This window comes from Athene noctua, chromosome 5, assembly GCF_965140245.1.
Source record: "Athene noctua chromosome 5, bAthNoc1.hap1.1, whole genome shotgun sequence".
Taxonomy (NCBI): domain Eukaryota; kingdom Metazoa; phylum Chordata; class Aves; order Strigiformes; family Strigidae; genus Athene; species Athene noctua.
The window spans coordinates 29,946,320-29,971,395 of NC_134041.1; the positions used below are offsets into that span (position 1 = coordinate 29,946,320).

At 39.0% G+C, this 25,076-nt stretch overlaps 2 protein-coding genes across 5 annotated transcripts; one reads left to right on the forward strand and one right to left on the reverse strand.

Annotated features, from left to right (window-relative positions):
• Positions 1–407: 407 nt before the first annotated feature.
• Positions 408–19,037, reverse strand: FIRRM (FIGNL1 interacting regulator of recombination and mitosis). Of its 2 annotated transcripts, none has more exons than XM_074906882.1 (24): positions 18,871–19,037; positions 18,337–18,376; positions 17,545–17,633; positions 16,249–16,353; positions 15,513–15,653; positions 14,359–14,521; positions 13,912–13,996; positions 13,225–13,363; positions 12,681–12,761; positions 11,672–11,736; positions 9,818–9,966; positions 8,811–8,919; positions 8,122–8,308; positions 7,007–7,089; positions 6,596–6,647; positions 6,169–6,258; positions 5,330–5,515; positions 4,558–4,680; positions 3,588–3,683; positions 3,058–3,171; positions 2,484–2,588; positions 2,086–2,166; positions 1,195–1,308; positions 408–898 (listed from the first exon to the last, which is right to left on the reverse strand). In XM_074906882.1, the coding sequence occupies exons 1-24, from the start codon at positions 18,967–18,969 to the stop codon at positions 713–715; spliced, it is 2,682 nt and encodes an 893-aa protein (XP_074762983.1). In that variant the 5' UTR covers positions 18,970–19,037; the 3' UTR covers positions 408–712. The 2 variants fall into 2 exon arrangements, with proteins under 2 accessions (XP_074762983.1, XP_074762984.1); XM_074906883.1 differs by having other exon boundaries at positions 5,330–5,511; positions 6,165–6,258.
• A 74-nt stretch (positions 19,038–19,111) lies between these two features.
• Positions 19,112–20,867, forward strand: METTL18 (methyltransferase 18, RPL3 N3(tau)-histidine). 3 transcript variants are annotated; one of them, XM_074908266.1, is made up of 2 exons: positions 19,112–19,168; positions 19,528–20,867. In XM_074908266.1, the coding sequence occupies exon 2, from the start codon at positions 19,720–19,722 to the stop codon at positions 20,761–20,763; it is 1,044 nt and encodes a 347-aa protein (XP_074764367.1). In that variant the 5' UTR covers positions 19,112–19,168; positions 19,528–19,719; the 3' UTR covers positions 20,764–20,867. The 3 variants fall into 3 exon arrangements, with proteins under 3 accessions (XP_074764367.1, XP_074764366.1, XP_074764368.1); XM_074908265.1 differs by having other exon boundaries at positions 19,163–19,278; XM_074908267.1 differs by lacking the exon at positions 19,112–19,168 and adding an exon at positions 19,303–19,389.
• Positions 20,868–25,076: the final 4,209 nt, after the last annotated feature.

Consider the following 25,076-nt stretch of genomic DNA (forward strand, 5'->3'; position numbering starts at 1 on the left):
CTTTTTTTTTTTTCTCCTTTTCTAGAAAGGTAAAGCCCTTAGAAATGGCTCTTTTTTAATCTAAGATGAATGTACAGTGTACCAAATTTATTTATTTCTATTTATAGAGTTCTGTCAGTGGATGGCACAAGAGGTGCTAGGAACCATGCAGTGAAGGACCGCTGAACACAAACTGCTTAAGCACCATGTTCCTTCTGCTCTTAACTGTGACCAATAAAGATTATTTTTAAAAGATAAGCCTAGTGGGGAATGGATCTATCAGCAGAGGTGTGTTCAGAGAAGAGTACAGAGCCTTAAATTATTAAGTGTATTTTAAAAAGATAAGAACACCTACTGCCTGGTCACCTATACATGTAACAGGAACAAAGGTAACTTATTTCTACAACAGATTCAAACAGTATTCAAAATACAGTCTCATGAAATGTTTATCACCATACAGTAGCTTAGAAGAGCAAGCCATACATCAGCAATATAGAAAAGTGACAGCTTAGATGCACAATAGTGTCCATTAAAATAAATCAGTCTTTCCAGCCAGTTATTGTGAAAGACAGTCCAACATCTCACACCTCAGTTTGTTTTGGCACATTAACCGAGACCCAGCAGTACCCTATGTCACAGTTTTTTCTTCTCCAGCAATCATCGTACAAAGGCATCTCTTCCCTCAGACCAGGGTGCTGAGCTGTTTTATTGTCTCTACAACCTGTTGAGCACCTTACCGTACACTGTCTCTGAGGAGGGCTAGAGCTGTGTGTAGAGCCTCCAGTTTCACAGCAAGCCAGGTGGGGGGTGACCCTTTCCGGAGCAGCAGCTTCACAGCCTCCACTGCCCCCTCCATTGTGCCTACTGCTGACTTATACTGTTCCTCAGAGGGTGGGGGACATGCTCTTTTTGCCAGAGGCTGTGGATTTAAGTAAATATGAGACATTATTCATAATGCTCTACATCAGTGATTGGCCTTCATTCAAATGCAAGACCCTTAGAGGTGGAGAAAGAGCTGCAAGAGGCTCCCTTGCCTTGTGAGAGTTCTGGCAGGCTGGCAGACAGCGCAGAGCATTCAGGTATAACATTAAAGGCCAGGACTGCATGCCACCTTTTTTCTTAGGACATGGAGGGCAGCAAGACCATCTTGAACCTCTTTAGCTGCTTTCCAGAACTGACAGAAATCAACAATCAAGCCCAGTTAAGTGCGCATACCTCTCCTGTCGACTCCAGTTCTCTATCCGTTTTCATAAACTGTGCACTGCAGGTAATTCTTTCTCGCTTCATACGTTCTGTTCGTGCTTCTGTTGTCTCTTCTACTTGCCTCGTCTAGGGAGAAAGCCACAGGAGAGGTAACTAAACCAGGGTGGCATTACCAGCCTTCATAGGCTCAGTTTGTATGCCAGAACAAAGGGGAGTGAGGGAGAGATCTTAACATGCAGTTCAGAAATGCATCTCCTTCCTCACACACTCTTCTGAGCAGGAGACTGAAGTTATCTACGGCTTTGATGGAGCACTGGCAGCTATCAGTTCTTTTGCTAATTATCTACTTGTCAAAAACTGCTCATCCAGACAGCTCTGCCCTAGGTTACAGCATGATAACCACCCCCTCCTTCCCACTGTCTTATGTTCTGCATGAATGGCCATCTGCTCTTAAGACAGTTTTTTCCTAACATGCAAAAACAACTAAGATGTTTCATACATGTTCATTTAGTTTTCAGAAACTGATCCAGGAGAAACAGAGAAGGAAAGCACATAAACCAGATGATGAAATTCCTCTTTTTAGTAGGTCGCTTCTCTGCTTACACCAGTAACTGTGCAATTTAGTAAGTTTTTTTGTTCAAGTAGGAAAAAGCAAAACATTTAAACTGAAGTTGGGAAGTACTAGAGGAGCAGCATGCATAGGAATAGCAGTTGTTTAATCTGCAGATTAAAGCAAATAGAAAAGTTCAACCAGAGCCCAGTTAACAGAACAATTTATTTTAAACTTACTTATTGAATTGCCATGCAGATGATGTAGGTGTAGACAGAGGTTGCGTACTGCTTGTAATGGATGTGTACAACAACTAAAGAGAGCAGTGAATGGCTAAACAACCTAATACATACCTTAGCCAGAAAACTAACAACTTTGGTTTTAGTTTCTTCAGAATTAAGGCACTGAGGAACAACATCTTCATGGCTTGTTTCCTGTCAAAAATGTCAAGTAATACTTATTTAATGCATTCATATTAACAAAGGAATAGAAAAAGTAAAAGATGTTTCTATGACAGTCCCTTCCCTGTTGCAACCAATCTAGGCAACCAGTGCTTAATCTTCCTTCACTTCCAGCTCCTCAAATCACTTACAACTGCATTAGCCCTCCTTACTTTTGATGTGCAATAGCATCTGTAATGCTAAGATCAGACCGGTCAGTGAAGAGCAGCAAACATTTAAGACAGAAGAATTTCCATACAATAGAAGTTAATAGAGCCAAATACTGGCATCCAGAGTTCTGCTATGCTTACCTCTGCAAAATGGGTGAATGCCTCCAATGCGTGCTGATGAATCAGCCATGTCTGGTCAGCTAGCAGAGAAGCAAACAAACACGACAACTGGGGTATAACTTGCCTCTGAAAGAGGAACAAATATCTATCAGTTCCAAAGAGTTAGTTGTGCATGTCTTACCATTGTGATTTATCACTAAAGAATTGCTCTACGGTCAAGGGACAGGTTTGTGAAATGCGACTGTACTGCCCTGTCTAGGAAAAAAAAAAAACAAAACAAAACAAAAACCCAACACTGTGAGGTAGGTGACACTCTATTCTCCTCTTTCTTCTTGGAGGATCAAAAGTCAGCCCTTTCTAACTGGTGAGAAGCAACAAGCAAGTAAATAAACCAAGTATCTTACATGCACTCAGCATGTCTTGATTGAAAATAAAACTGCCACAGACCATCAAAATAAGTCTCCAAGATGATTATGTCCTGGCGCTCCTGTATGTATTTAATGAACTTGATCCTTTAACTTTGTATTGAAATAAATAGCATATCTTTTCATCAAAAGGCTGAAAAGTATTTCATTAAGACCACAATTGTATTTACCTGTGCTTCTTGTGGTATAAACACCTTTCCCATAGAAGACAGAAAATCCACCATTGCTAGACGAACATGATCTGGGGGATCCAACTGGAAAAGGGAAGACTGCAGTGCAAATACCTGCAGAAAACAAGCCCCAGCAAAGCTCCATCAAACAGACCGCAGGTGAAAACAGAATTCTGTCATCTTAAATCTGATGACACTGATTTTAGAAAACTGGACTGAAAACAAAAGGAGGTGTGCTACACCTTGAATAAAACTGGCTAGGATAAAGCCGCAGTGTGCATTTTACAATGAGCATGCTCTATGGCATATTCATATGTATCTCTATCTTACAGAGTAACAGGAATCTCAAAAGCAGTGTCAACCAAAGTGCAAAGACCAGGAAAGCAATCAGGGAAGAAATAACATTAGGAACCCTCCATGTCTTAAAAGGCAGCCAGACCCTGAAATAACTTGAGATTTCAGTGAATCACAGAGAACGTGGTTTTCATGAAGTAAATTATTCCTAAGAAGGTTTTGGTTAGTTCTTTTACCTGAATAATCAGTTGAGCATCTAATGCTTGGATGAAAAATTCCAAAAGATGAAGTAATAAACACAGTGTCTGCTGGAGACATGGCTCATCTGAGACCTTCAACAGATCACAAGATATTAGTAACATTGCATTTTAGCTCATGGAATAACTACTTAAGAAAGAATATAAAGTTATAGTAGTGTTCCAAAATTCTTTGCCTAACTTCACACATATAAGCAGCAGAAGAAAAATATGAAAAGTCGTATCAATATTTCTAGGTAGTCATATTTTACAAGACCCTTTCCTTTGATTTTTATTAAGATCATTTCTTATCCCTCATCTCCTTCCTCCATTCACTAATATAAGCAGCTAAAGGTTATTCAAACTATTTCTTTTCACTTATCAGTTGACAAATGTCTTTGGCATGAGGTTGGAAGAGACCTCTAAAGGGGCACTTTGTTGGCTCTTCTTCACCCCACTCTCAAACTCTTCTTTTTAATCCAGAGTATGAGCCATGGCAATCCTTTGTTCTTTACTGAAACTGCAGACACAAAGAGGTATACAGTCGCAAGGGAATTACCTTACCCCCTTGTTCTCAAATATAAGAGGAAGGTTACTAGCTCTGTGGGTTTTCATGTGCTAAGCTATGTACTAATTAAATCACCATGAGTTTTGTTCACATCCTAATGAACGTTTGAAACAGGCCAAATTTGTAATGGGCATGAATCAGAATGAGGTATTTCAGACTTCTTAACCAAGTCTGAACCTGACACTGAGTAACAGATGGAGTAACAAGGAGCCATATATGTAACATTCAGGAAAATTCAAACTCTGCTTCCCAGAGCACCACCTGCCTAATACATAAACCAGCTGACAGCAGATTGTGCTTTACAGGTCCAAGTAAAACAGCTTAGTAACAAACACATGATGGAACAGCACCAGCCTCTCAAAGACATTGTGCTTTCATCACTGGAGCAGCAAATTCTCATACCTGCTTAGCCTGGAGAAAAGTCCAGAACTGACTAAGCACTCCCAAGACAGATGCCTGAAGTTCTGCCTCCAGAGTGTCACCAGCAAAATTGCAGGCAGACAGCAGGACAGAAAGGGCAGTATTCTAGTAGGAAAAAACATGTAAGACCAAAAAAAGCTACACATAAACCAAACCAAAACCCCGGGCTCATATTAAACATCTAAAATGATACAAGATGGCAAGAAGCCCAGTGCGCTGTCAGCTGTACAGTACAGCTAATCCACCAGGCCACCGGCCAATAAAGCTTCCAGAGCAAGGAAAGCATCCGGTACTTCTGTGAGTTTCACACGGTGCTGCAGTCATTAGCTGCATTGGCAGGCAAAAGCTGGCAGCAGATACTTCATGTGGAAGTCTCTGGTTTCTCACACTCCTTCACCAAGGAGACCAGTGAGCGTCTTTCAGACTTGATGCTGCATAAAAACAGCCAGGATTTTAAAACTTAAAAGTAATTGCATGACATAGTATAAATCAAAAAATTCTAAGGAAAAATACATCTGCTCATCCAGAGGCAAACAAAAACTAGAATAACTAGTAAACCACAAGACCCCCACTGTCACCCTTGGGGTAGAGGGTCCTAAGACGCTTTAGACTAGAAGAAAACATTAAAGTGAGAGTTCTTGCTCATGCATATGCCAATCACGCATGGAAAAAAGCTGTGCAACACATAGAAATCCTTATAGTTTGGAAATCTGGAGTTCACACATTTTTACAAAGAGAACCAAATCTCTTTTACCACAGGTCGGAGCTCTCCCAAAGCGTGCCTGCTATTCAGCCATCGCCTGCACTGCGCGAGCCCTGCCACGCACAGCTGACAGGCCACTTGTTTCCTAAGGTCAGGATTCAGGGCCTTGAGGGATACGTGCTGCCACACAGCTAAGTTCTCCACCTCTTCTGGAAGAAACTTATGAGCAAATTCTACCTGTGAATAAAAGTTAATAGGAACTAAACAGACCAGAAGACAATTTGATAATCTGTCAGAAAGCTGAGAAAACAAAATGCACTACCAGTTTACTTCAGAAATATTGCATGAAAAAAAAAAATTGTGTAAAACCTTTTGTTTAAATAAAATCCAACTTTATATATGAAAACCCTCTAGAACCGCCTGCTCTCTTGGCACATCAGAATGATTAAGCAACTTATTCTTTCAGCTGCTTGAAGCAACGGCCCTAGCAAGAGTGAGCTTTAGTCTCTCTGAAGTTATATAGAGAGGCACTGACTGAAAAGGATACTAGTCTCTATCTGGTGACATGAGAACACTCATGAACACCAGTCACAATGGCAGGACAGAGTTTCAGCAAATCTGGGAGATGTGCCATTTTCATACTTAGTCAAAAAAAGGACCTCGTTGCCACCCAAGAGCACTCTTTGAAAGGTGTATGTGCCTTTCTTGTTTTAAAGAACACATCTGCACAAACTGGGATCCACTATGACAAAGTAATAACAAGTACAGTATCAAGTGCAGCAAGCGAACACTCAACATCTTGTAATTTCTGAAGAACTGAAAGAGGGTATTGTAACACAGACCACTGATTCACATCTCTTAAAGACTGAAGATGCTGGTGCTATACTCGCCTGATGATCTGGAGCCATCAGGAACAGCATACGCCTCAGCAGAACACCCAAGGCAGAGACCTGGTAACAGTCACTGGGCCAAGACTTTATCTGAATTAGGATAAAAGGGTAATGCATCTCATTAACAGAAAAAATTGCCACTCAGCAAATGAATTCTATACAGAATATTCTAAGAGTTGCTATGTGGGATCACAGCAGTAACACTCAAAATAATACAATGCAGGACATGTTGGAAATACCAAGCATATTGGTTTATGTTTTCACAGTACTGCTTTTGCTAATTATTAACCCAATTTGAAGAATTAAAACAACCTTAATTTGGATTTGGAAAATAATGAAAAATCCTTTCTTTGGTCATTTAGAAACTTTGCTGTTAGAACTAGGATTAAAACTGGTGCTGAATCGCAAACATCACTGTGGTTCTTACCAAGTGGGCGATCACAACAACGTGGTGAGCACACAGTTCAGCTGTTCCATACCTGGAACGTGAGAGACAAAAGCCTGTGAGTCTGTACTTCCTACTCCTTTACAGACTAAATATGAAAAATCTTGTCTGAGAGATGGCAGTTTCCTCTAACATATTTAAACTTGATATGAACAGACACAATTTACTTAAGAAAACCATTCCAAAAATAATTATTAAATAGCAGAAAAGGTATGTTCCCCTTTCTGTATGACAGTGAAAACAGCTAAGCCATTTCTGCTCCTAATTTTCAAACTATGCTCTGTATCTGAAAAGAATCCAATTCTAGGACAATTTTGTCTTTTAAAAAATCTCTCTCAGGGAATTATGTACAACAGAACTAACTGGATGAGTGGAAATTCTGCTTGACCATACCGGGCAAGGAAGCACCATGCGTCCATTGCTAGCAGAGATGTGATCATACTAGAACCCAGCACAGCATCCAGCAGAGCATACTCCTGAGGAGAACAAATATATAGAAATTCATGTAGAAACAGACTGCAGACCTACTATTACTTCTACTCCACCAATTAGCATAAAACCTAGCAAGATTTTCAGCTTATCCAATTTAAAAAAACCTCATTCTCATACTTTATATTCAGCTAGACCATCAAGTAAGCAGCTACATCTTTCATTTTGCATACTTTGAAAGTACACATACATTCATTTCAAGGGGCTGAGGATCCTTCACTTTTGAAAACATTTCACCATGTGCATCCCTTCTTCATAAAGGCAACTTTTTATGATTTTTTTTTTTTTTTTACAATGTATTGCCGATTTTCTTGCCAGCTTTCTCAGCACCTTTACTGGCAGCTTACTGAAAACCAAGTAAAACCTCTTTCTCTTTTAGGAACAAAAATTTTATCTGAAAGAGGAAAGTAGCATTCAGAAAAAACCCTCTAAATTAGGGCTATAAATTTTGTGACAGCTCTTAACTTTAGAAAGGTTTACATTTATCTAGATGTTCTTTGTCTATGTGTGGTAAAAGTGAAAAACTTTTAAAACATTATATAACGTTAACCAAAGCCCAGAATAGTCCTCTGAAGTAGAAAAGTATGCTTATTAACATTTTGTGGTATGCTTTTAGCTGGAATCACAATATAATCTACACTAAATATTAAGTGCCACTTTATTACTTCACAGTATAGACTAACATAACCAGATAAATTTAATACAAATTGAATGTCGCATGAAAGAAAGCACTGAGCTTTTTTAACAACTTGACTTCCCCCTGCCAAAGAGAACAAAAAATTCCAATGCCACTGAGGTTCTCAAGAACTTGTATGAAGCTTTATTGTCCCCTCTCCCAGAAGTGACATTTGCTGTATGACTGAACTCCAGTCCTGCAATTGTATCATGGCTGCTTTCTAGAGAACCACTTCATACCTAAGCATCTCTTCAGAGGTAGGATCATTAAAAGAACTTTCTTTTGTGAACAGTACCTAAGCTTCACAACAGCTGAAGAGATGATAAGCAAAAAACAATCTTACCAGCTGAGGAAAGTGTGATGGGAGTGTGGAAGCAATGAAGGAGCACAGGTGAACACAGACATAGTGATAGAGGGTGATGGGAACTGCTGGGTGTCCTGTACTGATCACCTCTGGCAAACAAACAGGGAGAGAAAGCTCGCCAGAACATTGCTGGAAACTGAAGAAAAGAGCTGAGAACAAAGACAAGCTGGAAGGGTAAAAGGAATAAAAAAGGGCGGGGGGGGGGGGGGAAACAAGAAAAACAGTTGGGTTAGAGATATGCAAATCCCAAATCCTGCAAGCAACATCTGTACTACAGAATCTTTTTGTTTGACTGGAAACGATGGCAGTAACTTCAATATTTTTACACAAGATTTATGTTCCTGACTACCTTTGTCTTTTACAAATTCAGCTGATTATTAGAGGCTTCAGGCATAAAAATGCAAGATTTTAACTTAGTGAAGTATCAACAAATGAAATACATCTCTCTCTCACTATCCTGGAAACGCCATTCCTTTCCCCAAAAAACAAAGACATATCTGGCTCTGTTATCCTTCATCCTGAAGCACTGAACATCAGATCCTGATTTGCTCAGCATAAGGATGTAAATTCACGGTCTGGTTTCAAGGGAAAGCCCAGCAGCTGACCCCCTCTGTGTGCCTGTACAGACTGAGTGCTGTGGTGAACTACAGTGAAAACCTTTTCCGTACCTTTTTTCTGTGTTCCAGAGAGTTTGCACTTCTTCAGGCTGAGAGGACAGCTTGTCCATTATGGTAATCAGGACAAGACACTGGGACAGCTGCTGCTCAGGAGGGAGACCTGTAGAAGTTGGGGTGTTCTTTTAAATGTGATGCTAGTTGCCCTGGGAAATATATTGTGTGTATAAACTGGCTTTTAAGGAAGTGACAAATGATGAACAACTAGTGAAACATAAAAATTCCCAGTGAAACAATCAAAAAATCACCTATAAACACAGCTGGGAAAAAAGGAACGTTTCCTCATGAACATTGTGTTTGAAGTGAAAAATAAATGCAATATACTGTATCAGGTAAAATCTAAAATATTCCAGTTCTGAACTGCCACTGCAAGATGCTGCAAAGGAGTTACAATCTGGATGCCTCACGCTTCCCATCTCCTTGAAAACACTGGATACCTTAAACACTGAAAACACAAACTTTTCTTCTAAGTGTTTCAGGATAATCACAAGGCTAGAGTGTGCACAAGGGAGAGAAGTCAGACAGCTCTCAGAATTATGACATGTTGGTGAGGACAGAAATTGTGGACGGGTTGCATTATAACAAAAAGCTGATCATTTTTCAGTATGAAAGCATTCTACTTTTTGCAGAAAATACTTCATTTAGGAAAAAATAGCCGTCTTCCCCCACCAACAGCATAAAAATTTCAGCCTACTTTGAAAGTTTGTGACTAATGTGGATTGAAATTATGCAAAGCAGTAGAATTGACAGGATTTCTGTTAACTAGATTAATATTGAAGTTATTGTGAGTACTTTGAAAAAGATGCACTCAACAGGAACATGAACCATCTGCTGTATTCATCTGAGTTAGCATGACACAGGCTAGATCATATTACTTACAAAAGAATTAGAGACAAGTAAACCAGTACAGAATATTTCTGGTGGTCCAGAAAGTCAAAATATCAATCCTGATCCCTTAGAGATCCTTACACAGTACTATAGCATTGGTAGTTTAAACCCACCTAACTTTTCACTTAACACTTGCTCCATAAAAGGGCTAAACGGAAGAAGATGGTTGATGAGAGGATCCAGAGCCACAAGAAAAACCCGGGATAATTCATCTCGATGAACTTCCAAGATCTCTGGAGCATAGAGACTTGGAGGAAATTTGCTAAGGGAGGATGAAAAGAAAAGTTAAATATTCCCCGTAGCATTTTCAGTAACATTACTTTTGAAAAGAACTACAAAAAGACAAATTCATTATTTCCTTGTTATTGTAAGACAGAAAAGTCTCTCCCGTTTTAGAATCTCTATTATAGCCCGAGAGTTGCAATTCTGCATTCAGCCTTTAAACAAAGTATCACAATCCAGTAATTTGCTAAACATTGAAAGAAAACCTTTCAAACTCACAGAAAATGCATGTAAAATACATAATATGTATAAAGAAATACACTGAATCACAAAAAAAGTCAAGGAATGAAAAGCCAAGAAACACCTGTATATGCAATTTGACAGTCATAAATGTGATGGCAGTAACTTAACACGTTACATGAGTAACTTAACTTATGAGACTAATAAAAAGGTACCACAACTTCTTTGAAGAAAAAAAACCAAACCTGAGCAATAAGCCAAAAAAAAAAGCAGCAATATGAGAATAAAGCAAAAGAGATCATGAAATGAAAAACTTCCACTCTTGCAGCTTATAAAATGACTGTAAAAACGCTACCTTCCTACTCAAAGATCCTGCTCAGTTTTGCTGAGTGAATAAAAGTTTACAACCTTCCGCTTGAGAAAGATCTACAAGGTAAGTAAAGTTCGAAGAGGAAACTCATAAAAAATACATCCACCCAATCTCGCAGGGAAACATGCAGTGAACTCATGCACGCATCTCGCCACAGAACCTGGTTTCAATTCCAGAAGAATGACTGAAATCAGCCATCCACATTATAAAGTCCACTTTCCCCTACTTTTCCCCACTACTGCAGCAAATAGAATGCAACTTTTGAAAGAACAATGATAAGCTGCTTGCAGTCTGCTATGCTTTATGAGCATAACATTAAAAAAGCATTTGCTTCCAGGAGAACCAGTGTCCTTTTGTGAGATTTTGCAAGATTATAAGCATAACAGTAAAGCTATGAGAAATTTCAGGATACTCTGTTTCTGATCCTCTTCCCCTTCAGGACAAATGCTTCCATACTTTGTCTTAAAGTAGAAACAATCTGTCAAATGTTGCAGCCGACACCTGTATTTCATCTAATATTTTTTCTTTAGCTAGAATTTAAGACAGGAAAAAAAAAAAAGAGTGCGTGGCTATTGCGTTGTATATGAAACGAAGGAATTGGGATCACTAGGGAACAGCAATTCTGAATTGCCTTGACTTTGCATGATTTGAGTAATGTCACTCTACTGTTTCAAAGCGGAAGGTACGCTGCTGGATTGCTGTGTTTCACCTCTGCCTAACTGCTTCATTGCAAGGTAACCAAAGGGTAAATCCTACCTTCAGGAATTTTGACTTTAGGAACAAGAATTTTCAAATGAACTTGCATAAACAGACCCAGTGTCCAAGACAATCAATCTGCATATTCTGCACATAACTTGTTAAGAAATGTTGACAAAAGTAATTGCAACAATGTTAGCGGTTTGTCAATATTCGACACTCACAGCACTGATGGAGGATGGGGTTAAGGTAACTAGTATCACACAAAAATGCCCAATTTATTAAAAAAAATATTTTACATTTCTGTACATGAAAAAAGCAAGCAAAATCTCTGGAACAAGAACCATATTTTTATTCCTCAAAATACTTATAACTAAGAATGCAACCTGGAGATGTTATTAAGATACTATCAATAATCAATTATTTGTACTTCACTTACCTGTATATCTGAAGAAAGAGCTGATACAACTGAGAACACGAATCAGAGAGGAAAGAAAGAAATTCCTGCAAAAGCCATTAATTTTGAATGGCACTTTTAATATAAAATACATGATTAAATACACTTTCTTTCTGATCTATATTGGTGTGTAAAGTACTACACTGCAAAAACTGCTTAATTTCTAACAAAGTAAGTGCAAAGCAAACAATAGTAATAGTAATTCTAATTAGACTACATGTATATATATTGTAGGTAACAAATTCACAGGTGTGTTTTAAAAAAAATTGGCAAGTGTAGTTGTAATAGCTATAGAGAGCTGCAAAAATCTGAAGTGGTCTCATACATGCTGTAAGGCTGTTTTATCCTGTCACAATGTTATTCATATTGTGCCAAAAAAAATCCCAACAACAAAAAAAATCACCCCCCTGCTTTTACCCCATGGGACAGAACAGATGCAGAATGCAGTGTCACAGATGTTCTGAGAGAGCAAAATTTTTTCACATAAATTCTTAAGATGGGTAGATTTACAGCATACCTTCTAATAGTGAGAGAAATAAAGCACAGCAACAAAGTGGAAGGGCCAGGAAAGGAGCAGGAAGTTAGTGACAGAGCTAACAACAGTAAGCGGGCATTTCTTATTACTGTCTCATCATTTTCAATTGTTGAAATGAGCAACAATTTTGAAAACATGTTGACAGGTTTCATCTACTTGATTCTTCCAGCTAACATTATAAAGACTGGACATCTCCTGCCAACTCCATGGTGACGCTGCTTGTAACAGCTCATTACTCTTGTTTGATTTTGTGTTAAATCACAGCAGTAACCCTGCTTAGGCTTGTGAGTATATACAGGTGGAAGAACTAGAAGCAGGTTATACACAGATGTTATTTATACCACCCATATGGCATAGTTGTACACTGTTAAGATATTCTGCAGTACAAAATTATTCCATTTGCAGACCAGAGGTTTAAATTTAATACTAACATAGAATTCAAGTATTAAAACCTACCTTGGTGTAGTGTACAAGGGAATTCGCAAAGAACCTGCACAGTTTGACTGTCTTCTGGAACAGCCTGAGGTCAGTGCCCTCCTGTCCAAAAAAAAAAAGCAGTTCTGAAACTTAATATATGGAGTAATACAATAAAAGAGAAAGATTGCTAACAATGTTCAAAACCCATTTCAAACTTGATTCTCTACAGACTCTGCAGCTATGGGGAAAAAAACTTCAAAAATCTTCATTATGCCTCAATATTTTTATAGCAATATTCAGAACTGAAATGTTATCTTTTGATCGAGCTACCGTCAACTTAGGAAAAAAAAATAAAAAATTCTCACAGAGTATAGTGGAAACTTAGTGCCTCACCAAAACCGCCATAATCTAAACAAAGTTACAGGCCTCATTTTCATGTGGTTTCAAAAGAACATGGTATTCTGCCTACCACATGAAGTCAAACAAACTGAAAACCAAACCCAAGCCACTCCAAGCAATAATACAACACAAAGAATTTACCCTCCTCAAGTTCAACAGCAGCTTTGGGAGCTTTTTAATTCACCTGTATCTCTGACACCTTCATTTGCTCAGCCAGTTCCAAACAGGAGTGAAAAGAAACAAGAGTGTCCTTGCACAGGCCACTGAGGATGTCACTGTGTTTCAGATGGCACTGCAGCAGAGAATGATGCTTCAGGCTTTGCCTAAAAGATCAGAATAAAACGAGATATTTAATGGTCAGAAGTGGTCATGCAATGAGTTAGTACAAATCCAAGTAATTAATTCTTCTATTTAGGCTTTTATACAGTACTAATTGGTGCAATATCCATGTACACTGAAACCAGAAATTTGCAGAGAACAACCCTCTTCACAGCCAGGACTGAAACAGAGAGGCAGGATGAAAGTGCAAGACAGCACAACTCAAGCCAAAAACGCCCACAGAATTGCAAGGCAGCCCTCTCTTAAGGTTATTATTTAGACTAAGGTGTTTCAAATTTTCTTCTACACTGTAATAAAAGAAGTCAAGCTTCTATTACTTTTCATGCATGATCCCTAACTGCCTTCACTGACAGCACCTTTAATACTACTTACTAGCTGAATTTCTAAATTTACTTACTAGCTAAATAGCTAAATTGAATTCTCCAATTTCAATTTTATTCAAAATTCTGAACATCAACCTATTTAAACACTAGTTATTTAAAATTACGGTCTGTTTATATCACAATGAAATCCAAAGAGTTCTATGACATACTTGATTATGAACTTCCATGTATTGGCATGAAGAGCATGGTCCATATTGGAAATGACAGAACATATCTCCAGCACAGTGTGGATTACTAAGGAGGAAATAACAGGAACAACTGAGTTAAATCAGATCCGTGAGTTCATAGCAACACTACTCTCCTAGGAAAACAGCGGCAATCACAAGCACTAGGGAATACAATAGGGCATTGACACCCAATAAAAATATGGCTCAGTGTTGCCCCTTTCCTAAAAACCTATACAACATGCCCCATCCCACAGAGAAAGTTTCAAGAGAAAAATGGAAATATTTAAGCTGCAAAATGCCACCTTCCGAGAGGCTGGTCAGGACAGCAGGAACTGAGCATACTCAAAACCCTGTTTTAAAAACTCAGACATACTCTTTATAGAAAAAAAAAGATTGAGCAAGACTAAAAAAAAGCATTAACACATGTACCTGACACCATATCTGTGATGTTATCTTCAGTAGAGGCAGAGCCCATGGAAATCATATCGAGTAGTTCCATCAGTTGCTTCTGAAGAGAGTAAGTTTCCTTGAACATAGCTTGTAGGAGGTCAGAAATTAAGTTCAGATGCCCACAGTATACTGATTCACTGTCCTGCAGGAAATGGGGAAGAGGAGGTTTAAAAAAAAAAAAAAATCATTCAGGAATCACAGCCTGATTTTTCACATGCTGAAAACACTGGGAGCATTTCAGCTGAAAAAAGAACAAGGCATTGATGTACCTTCTTTAACCCAATACACAACCAGATCTGGAACATCTGCTACCAACTGCTAAATATAAAATGCTATTCACCTGCAGCCTCATCAACAACTAATGAAGTTTGCCTGGCTCTAGTGACTTTAGTGGGCTTTGGATTAGACCTCAATGTATGAGCCCAGGATCATATTTCTGCACACAACAGTACAAGGTCAGCAATAAAGGAAGGAGCATTTTGAGTATTGCCCAATACTTTCAAATTAGAATTGTTAGATAAAGGTATAGCACCTGAGTTTAAGTCCTGACATGGAAAACTGATGGCAGCGTTCCTGTAAGAAAGATGAATTGAAAAGTGAAAGCTGACCTAAAGCTACTGTGCCCTTACAATAACCTTGTTTTATTTTCACTGCTCTAGAGGGAATTATTGTTGCAGCTGAAAAAACAGATCTGAAACTGGTACACATTACTCGTCGTAACAGACAAAGATCCTAATCTCAACTTTCAATCCACTTTGGAACTTGCATAGAAATAAGGTAAGCACCACCATTTCAGTAACCAATTGTAGCTCTGAAAATACCTCAGCTATCAGAAGTGCACAGATATCACAGAGAGTCTACATTCATAAGCAAAATGTTCAACTGACTTTGGTGCAAAATACAGAAACAGTAGTCTGTGCCTCTCACTACCAGGTCAGATTTGCTGGGCAGACAGCTGAAAAATCATATTTGTGCTTGTGCACGAAGTACATTCTGTAACTCTTTGATAACTAAATTTAAATTAAAAAAAAAATCAACAGTAGTATTATTTTAAAATAGGATCTTCTTACAAAGTGAGTGTTTCCTAAAAAACAACCAGTGTAAGAATTTTTCTCCTTCTAACACCGACCTACCTTGCAGTGTGTAAATGTGTTCTTTATTACATAAAGAACTGAGGACGGAAGGGTACGGATACTCTCCAGAGGCACACACTCTTGCAGCGTGCAGATGTATCGTACACAGCCAGTCAGAGTTTCTAAGAGTTGCACCATAGTCTTAAAGCAAGAATAAACAACAGTCAATGTTTTTCACTCCTGCAGTAATTTCAAACGCATCTTTTCTTAGCTGAATTGAACCTAGATATTTATGGCATTTAAAGTTCACTGCTGTTTGCATAATTAAGTAGTTTGTTAAAGATGAATGAAGCTCTGTAAAATTATATCGAGCAATTCCAGAGCTTTTCTCTAATACCATATACCCTTTGAAAGCTTTATATTTCTTTTGACTATTGTTCTCAATTTACAAAAATTTTAAAACTTGGAATTAAATGACTGTAAAAATACATGCCAGATTCACTCTTTAAATATGGAGAATTACATTCCATTTGTGTTAGGAAATTCAGCAGAATTTGAGATTTTTTTTAAAAAATTATGATTAGTACCACATGCTAGATGTAATCAAATCATTCACAAAACATTAATTGAACTTCAGCTGCAAAGGAAGATCAAATTACATTAATTACATTTTAACCACCTGGTTAGTAGCTGGCAAAAATATTCTAAAAATCTCTTAATTGTTTAGAAAAAAAAAATAAAAAAAATCAAAGAATAACGTGAACTTTCCTCTGACAGCTTATTCCACGGGACTTGCCTGTAGAAGATTCCTTACAGTACTGCATAACTCTGTATTCTGGCTGGTTAATCCCTTGGCCTCACTGGACAATTCATACATCAAGTTATCAAATAATTGTAGAGTCTGTCAGAACAAAACAAAGCTTAAATATTTTATTTATAAATGTACACACACAAATAGACCATTCCATATCTGCTTGCGTACTTGGCATGGAGTTACAGGCTACTGAGAGAACTCACAGAACAAAATAACACTTTCTAGCATGCGAATCATAAAGCATGATATACCATCTTATGGTTTTCCCAAATTATAGACACAAGCTATAGTATGTTACTTTTTCTAAAATCTGTTAGTAAAACAAACTTCACAGCTAATTCACTTGAAATATATACCTCGTTCTACCAAGGATTTTTTACTTAAAATCACATCATTTTAAAATTATTTTCATTTTGTCTCAGAAAAATTGGCTTTTGTTGAGAATGATGACTAACATTTTAAATACATAAAAAAATAAGCCTACGACCTACAAACAATTTCTACTTTGATTGAGGTCCTTGGCTATTTGATGAGTGTTACTGGAAAGACAGCAAGGTGCTTCCAGGTAGGTGCCAGGATACTATCTAAACTGGTATGGTACAGTCATCCTTGTTCAGGATATGCTTGTTACAGGGCATTTTTCTGGTAATCTCCAAAATCTGCTACAAGACATAAAATAAGGAAAATGGAAATCAAGTGGCCGTTTTTGCTGGCGTCTTAAAATACACAAGCTGAGGCCTGAAACTTAAATCATTAATTCAGCACTGGTTTACTTCTGTTAAAATGTAGGTGTTGAATTTTAATACAACTACAGCACAAAATTCTCCATCATTTAATCCAAAAAGATAACATAGGTTAGGCCAGTATGGTCTGACAGTTTATTCACTATATTATTCACAAATATCAGTGTTTATTCATGATGTATGAGTGTCGGGTTCTTCAGTTTATTTGTCCTGAGAGGCTAGCTCACATAAAAATTCTCCACCTTGGTCATTTTATGCAAACCCAATCTCCTCAGAAATAAAACCCAATTCTGTTACTGAATACATAAAGTAGAACATTGTATGTTCGATCATCTCCCCACTGAAAAGAATGGTAACAGTCACAGAAAGAGTCCAACAACACAAAATTGTTATAAGTTTTAAACAGTACAATTTTAAGTTCTGTATCCAAAGCAATAAATATATCATGAGACCTCAAAAAAGAATCACTGCATTTTAAGTAGGTTTTTTGCATTGGATTGACTGAAAATTCCACATTTAATTGATGCTGTCATACCTTAGGTAATATTTTGGAGAAAAACGTTTGTTCCAAATCTGCAAGGCTGATATGGGGCAAAAACATTTCAGTCAGGATCTTCAAAACACCTGCAAAGCAAAACATTTATGAAACCTTACAGAAAACATGTGATTATCAGAAATAAGTAACAACCTACCAGATAAAACAAAGAACTTCATCAAGCAGAAACAGATCAGATATTTGATTTTGAGAGGGGCAACATAACATTTACCAGATATGCATTATCTGAAAAATTACATAACACTTAACAGCCCCAACATGCATAAACCCATCAATAATAGCATCACATCTGACTACGCTCAGTTGAAGGCTGAGCATAATTGTTTGGCCAAAGAACTAGGATTTTTCACGTTCCAAACTGCAAAAATTTGCGTATTTAATGTGCTGGTTGGCACTAATACATAATTTAACCATGAACGTTAACAAGACTCCTTAACAGTTACATATCATTCTCATTTTCTTATCACTATCAGTTATTACAAAAGCTTTGCCACCTGTAAGATAACAGCCAAAAATACAATAAAATAGAAGACAAAAAGCACCCTTCTTTCAAGTACCTAAAAATCAGAAATAGGAAGGAAAAAGCAGTTTTACATGCATAGCTACTTTATTCAACATGCAATTCGTGTAACATGCAAGTTTCAGCAGGACTGTTGAAGACTGTGAAGGTCACTAGTTATAGCTTAAGTATTTTAAGTAGTGTAGAATTTATAATGCAGTTGCAAAACAAGGATCCATAGGAAGAAGAGGTACTTCTTGGTTGCTACTTACGAATATGCTCAGTCCAGTCTTCAGACTCTTGGTACATAGAGTAAAAGCGTTAAAGAAACTCAAATTCATTTTATCACAAAGGTTATCTTTAAAGCATCTGTATAAGCCACAGCGACTTCTTTCACGCTGTCCCATGTAGACTTCATCCATCGTAAGAAATTGTGAGGACGCTCCGTAAGCAATGTGGGCAGATACACCTCAATACCCGTATGACTAGCACAAGTATTTCTACAATATATTGGGAGAGTAAGTTGGGGGGGGGGGCTGGGAGGAGCTATCTACAGTGCTAAATGAACCACACGCTCTTTTCTACCGTGATCTTTTATTTCAGCGAAAAGGCTGTACTCATTTCCAGTGAAATACCCCGCTCCCAGTTTTTCTGTCCTGTGTCAGCCTTTCACAAAGGGGGCACCGCGTTCCCTTCCATGGCTTTACCTGCTTGAACTGTACAAGGCTGACCGAGGAACATCCCCACCCCCGCCATTTCGGGGTAGCTCCCCACAGCCACCCAACAGCCCACCCTGGGAAGGATATAAGGAGCCGGGGCAGGACGGCGGGCAGCTCCCGACGGCAGAGATCCCAGTCCCAGCCTCCCAACTCTTGCAGGAGCAGCTCGGGGTCTGTCTGGGACATAGCGCCGGCTCCGCTCCCCTCAGGGCCGAGCAAGCGGCGGGAAAAAGTTACCTCCGCTGTCCCAGCAGCCTCCGCGCCCGCGGTGAAAAAGGGGGCGGGGCGGCTGCGTCCGCAGCCGCCCCGCCCCCTTTTTCACCGCGGGCGCGCATGCGCTTAAGGAAGCGGAAGCAGCCGCCGCGCCACGTGGGAGAGGCGGAGGGTGAGCGCGTCTTGCGACCGGGGCTGGAAGGGGCACAACCGGGCAGCGGGGGGAAACCGCGACTAGGTCTCCTTGTCCGTCCTGCTTGCTTCATCCGAGGGGTGGGGAAGGTGGGTCGTAACAGCCTCTGCGCGGGTTGGTTTTGCGTGGCTTGAAACGCGAGTTTTACCGGAATGAGCGGCCGCCCTGGTTTCCCTGCGTATACCTACGTTGCGCCTGAGGTGCGGTCGCTTGTAATGTTGTATTTTCGTAAATTTAAATGTTTTTAAATTAAAATTAGGGTGCTACAAGTAGACGGCTTGCTTGTGCTAATATTTGGCAGTTTAATGATGCGTAAAACGTATTTACTCTCTTTCCAGAAGTACTTCACCTGATTTCATTGGTAAAACATCTGATACTCTGCCTGCAAAGCATCCTTCCCTATAGCGATAACTATATAAAAACATCCTCTGCAAGAAAACAGAAGGAAAAAAAAAATCGTATCACTGTAGCTCTTAAATGAATATTTCCGGCTGTAACAATTTTTCTTTTTTTCACTGTGATTCCTGAAAATGTCTTTTCGATTTAATTTTGTTATCGATGAAAATGAGAACAATGAACCAGACACGAATGATAAGATGGACTTGCAGCTGTGCTCTTCAAAACAGAAGCAGGAATCTGCAGAAAAAAGCAAGCAAGCTCCTGATACTGTAGCAGACTCCAGCCTAAGGCCGGGTACCGACAAGCACCAAGATGAGACACCATCAAAGTTCTGCTTGAAAGCTGCCAAGGAGCACGATATACCAGAAGATTTCAACAAAGTATTGGAAAATAAAGTCTTGGAAACAGTATCAGACCTGTATTACATAAATATGTCTGCAGTGGAACTGACGTGTTTGGATGGCAGTGATGAAGAGGGCATTGTGTCCAAAAGTGTTTCTTCTCACTCTGATCTCATCCCAGGAGTCTATGAGGGAGGACTGAAAATCTGGGAATGCACCTTTGATCTCATAGACTACCTTTCTGAAGCTGAAACAGAGTTTACCAACAAGACTGTATTGGATCTTGGCTGTGGGGCTGGACTGCTGGGAATAGTTGCTTTAAGGGGTAAAGCTGAAAAAGTCCATTTTCAGGACTACAACAGCACAGTGATTGACAAAATAACCTTGCCTAATGTAGTGGCTAACTGTCTAAAGGCAGGCAGTAGGAGGGACAGTGGAGACAGCAAGCCCCCTTCAAAGAGGCCCAGGAAAGTGGAGTGCTTTCCTGATATGCTCACCAAATGCAGATTTTTTTCTGGAGAGTGGTCTGAGGTCAGCCAGCTCCTGTTAAGCAGCAATAAACCCTTATCAAAGTATGATATAATTCTCACATCTGAGACCATCTATAATCCTGACTACTACAGTGCTTTGCACGATACACTGGCTCAGCTCTTAGACAGAAATGGCCGTGTGTATTTGGCAAGCAAAGCACACTATTTTGGGGTTGGCGGTGGTATCTACCTCTTTGAGAAATTCTTTGAAGAGAGAAATGTGTTTAGGAGCAGCATAGTTAAAATAATTGATAAAGGACTGCAGCGATGTATTATGGAAATTGCCTTTAAGGATTCCAGTTAAAATTCAACCACAGGTCCTTCAAAAATATAATAAAGATTAAATGTTTTAATCCTCATATCTCTCTGCTTCCTCTGTTGAATTATTATGGTTTGAAAAATTAAGGATGCTTGTTATTGAAATGTTTGACAAGTGGTGTCTAGAAGTGAACGGCTCTTCCAATTCTGGTTTTGCATACAAACGTGGAGTTCTGCTTAAACCACCACGTTTATGCCAACTAATTATCATTTATATGTATTTTGAATGAAGCAAGCCACCGACCCCATCCCCCTCTCACATTCTTTGGCAGTGCCAAAACTGTGTGTCGCAGGAGTGGCTGCTGAGCGCTGCCTGAACCAGGTGAGGAAGCAGTTCCCAGGGGTCAGGCTCTCTCCTCAGATACAGTTTAATTGCAGTAACCGATTTCAGAATCACTTGCGTGCCCGTGAGCTCTGCTGCTTTGCCGCCAGAGGGGGATGTCACTGTATTTATCACTTTGCTTCTGCTAGCAATCTTAAGAGCCTCTGTAATGTTTTCATATGTAATGCACACACGACTTTTATTCAAACGTTTAAAAAAGTGTACCAGAGAGTATTTACTATTGCGGTCTAAATTTTCACATTCAGATTTTGACGTGATCACACTCAAGAAGAGTTGAGCAAATAAGTGAAAATAGCCATACTGTTTTTAGAAATGAATAAAACTGATTTCTGGTTTAGAAGCTGAGTTCAGAGAAGACTCTACACAAGAGAAGTTCCTTATAACAACCAACCAATAAACCTACAAATGCAGTCCAGGCAACTGGAGGATGACAGACCTGAGCTTTAGGTGACAAGTGGGAAAGGAGATAAACTGCACTATTACAGCAGATTGCTGACTAGAGTGCTGTAGTGGGCTGGGGGGGGTGTGTGTGTGTGTGTGTGTTGTTTTTCTTTTTACAAGATTTTTTTCAGAAACTAAACTGCTCATAACGCTGTTACCCAAAAGCCTGCTGGAGGCAGTACTGAACACTGACACCTCATCAATCTTTTCAGCGGTTTGGCAGGGCAGCAAGCATTCTGAAAAGCCTGTGTACAAGTCACTCCTGTCTCCTAGGCTGAAGATAGTGATGCTGCTGAAGAAATTACCTTACCAAAAACACAAACCCAAAGAACTACAAAACCTGGTAATACAAACTTGAGGACAGTCGAGCACTGCAGTAAACTGGATGCAAGGATACTCAGTGTAGGGGAGCAAGGGCAATAGTATGAGGGGATGGAAAGGAACTTTCTACAGCAATGACTGACATCACTTTAACTATTACATTAAGTTCCCATCCTTGAAGGCTCTGGAAATCAACTGCAAGATTCCTATTTTGACCATGTTGCTCTTAAGATAGTCATAGAGGGTTTCCTGTACTTTACACAAGAGCCTTAACTACCGTTTCAAAAACAATTGCAAGTTTTAAGACTATTTTAAAGGGATGCTTCGGAAACCACTGAAGTTGCTCATTTATAAGAGAGGAAAAAAGCAGTTAGCTGTGCCATGGCTGTGATTGTGCTTTGGAATTTTTCTGCATCAACTCAAATTTACTGATGACAGACAACTGCTAATTACAGATTGAAGAACAAAATGAAGTTTTAGCTTTGGCAGATCAATACTTTTAACAGTTCTTTTTTGTCAAAACTGGGAAGTTGGAAACAAAGTGACTACCGCTTACCATTTTTCAAGCTTCAGTCATAAGACAAATGTTGGCTTGCATGGAGTGACTGAATAGCTTGTTCTATACCTTCTAGGTTTAGTGCAGTTTCAGAGAACAAAGTAATAAGGAAAGTTGACCATTATGAGAATACAGTTAAAAAGTCTCATGTATTTCTGATGAGTAAATGAAGGCAACACTTACAATCTTCTACCATAATGCGTCCTTTTGAAAATACTCCACAATCAAACTCATTGGTTTATTGTATTGGGTTTACTATACTACTCCTTTGCTCAGCATCCTCATTCTTGGATTGCTCAGATAGCTGTTTTCATGCAAATACAGAATCAGATTTTTTTTAAGACTTAAGACTGCTAGAGCTACAATCACACAGTGATCACACACCTGCAAAACAGGAAACCCCACACAGTATAATTTAAGTTCCCATTTCAGAAGTATAGATCAAAATTAATAAAGGATATTTTTCTCAGGTGAAATCAGCAAAATTACCATTGGGATTTCCATAATTCCAGATGAGTTCTATTCTAGTCTTAAAATTCAGCAGATAGATGACAAGAGGAAGTAGAATTCAACACTTAGTTTTGTAGGCTGGTTGTTCTGTTCCTGTTTCAACATCAAATAATACTAGTTTCCCTGATCTGCATTAAGGCTTTCTCTACTTACCAAGTCATCACCACCTTAGTGACCAGTTCCCTGCTTCTCTTCATGATCTGGAATAAAAATCTTTCACTTAGAATATTTGTACATGTTCATTTCCCTAGCTATGAAGTAACATTTCCCCAAATGACATTGCACTAGAAAACAGAATTGGGAGGACCCTCAAAGTGTTTTTTTGATGATACAATAACCCCTTACATCAGGGCCAATTCCTTGCATGAAGAAACAAGAGGTAGAGGTCAGCTGGTAACTCAATTTATCAGCTCATTCCATATCATCACCCCTTTTCTACCCTCGCCCCCATCCCCTTGCTTTTTGAAAGAGTCATCACAATAAGAAATCCGGTCTAAATTGTGTTTTTCCCGTAAGTATTGTGGAGAGAAACATTAAAATCAGTCATTAAACTTCTCAGGAAACTAAACTGAAAACCTTGTTTGTTTTAACAGGCGCTGATGACTTCCCTTTGAAGACTATTTGCTAGTTTTGGGAAATGAGGCTATTAAAAAGATCAATCTTGAATACTGGCACCAATTACAGTTATTTTACTAAAGCTTATGGGAAAAAACCCATGAGGAAAATCGAAGTGGGAGATGCCCAATTTGCAAATTATTGACTCATATGCTATTCTTGGTTGTTAGGTACACAGGCATTTAATCACCTTCTGAAATCAAAATCTTGTTAAGAAAAATCAAATCTGCAGTCAATGTTATCATGGCATTTGGAGTGGTGCAGCCAGAAGACTATTGCACAAGAGCATAAAGAGAAGCACAAACAGTAGATGCAAAAGTGCATAAGGGCGCTGGGGGGGAAGGTCCAGGCTGCATGTGGGGGAAGTCAACCAAGAGACCTGCAGCACGAGGTTCAAGAGATCCTACTCCCAGGTGATTACCTGGAACTCTTCTAATGAGGAAGGAACTGAAAGGTTTAAGGATGAGACCCAGGAAACTCCTCTCCAAAGACACAGAAGGGTGACATAAGATGGACAATTAGTGTAATAACCCAGTAAGGTAGGATTTTTTTGTGACAGAAACAGGACTCAAGCCTCTCAAATTTCAGTTTGTACTTAAAGAGTCACATAGACATTGAAAAGAAAAAGCCACTCTATACCACCAGATACTGGTAGATAAGTGCAGTAGGAACCACAGCAAAGAGAAGAACTGGGCTTTATATACAAATCCTTCTTGAAGGCTTCAAGTCAACAATGTAAGCATAAGAACGAAAGATACTCCCTTGAAATCCACAACAGCATTAAAGGAAGACTGTCAGGAAACAAGCAAAAACTGTAGCAAGTAACTTCACAACTGAAGTGCAACATCCTGCCACAACAGGAGGAAGCAGGTGCTGTAAGGTAATTCAGACACTGCCTAGGTGTACTGTCTGGGAGGTAGTTAACTATAATTACTGCTATAAAAAAAAAGCATCATTATACTCATGGGGAATAAAAGTAGTACAGGGAATCTGAAACAAGTGCTGTCAGAATTTGACACTGCCATCAGTCTGCTAAAGGGAAGAATCTTACAGAAACATAGAAGATATTGATCATTGTGTGGAACACAAATACTGCATTTTCAAAACCATGGAGTAAATTGAAGATTTAGATCATTGGTGAAGAACTGTAACAGTCAACCCTCCCCTCCAATTTTTGTAAATGTGGATAAGAAAGTTGAAAAGCCTGAAGAGCAATAGAAAATAAAGGAAACTGAGAACGCTGTGGTCAAAAGACCAGGGAACAGGTTTGGTCCTCCAGCATTTTAAGTTGATGGCAAAACTGATGTATCCTACAATATACTGATGAGACAAAACTGAATGAAAGCAAACTGGAGGTAAGATGATATGGGAGAGTTTAATTAGATGGCATGTCAGAAGGAGGGGAAAAAGGCTTAGAACTGCAGATTCTGCACAAAGGAATAATATGAAAAATAAGATACATCTGGGGATACTAACTGTATTATAAATTACAGCAGAGTCCAGTTACTCCAGA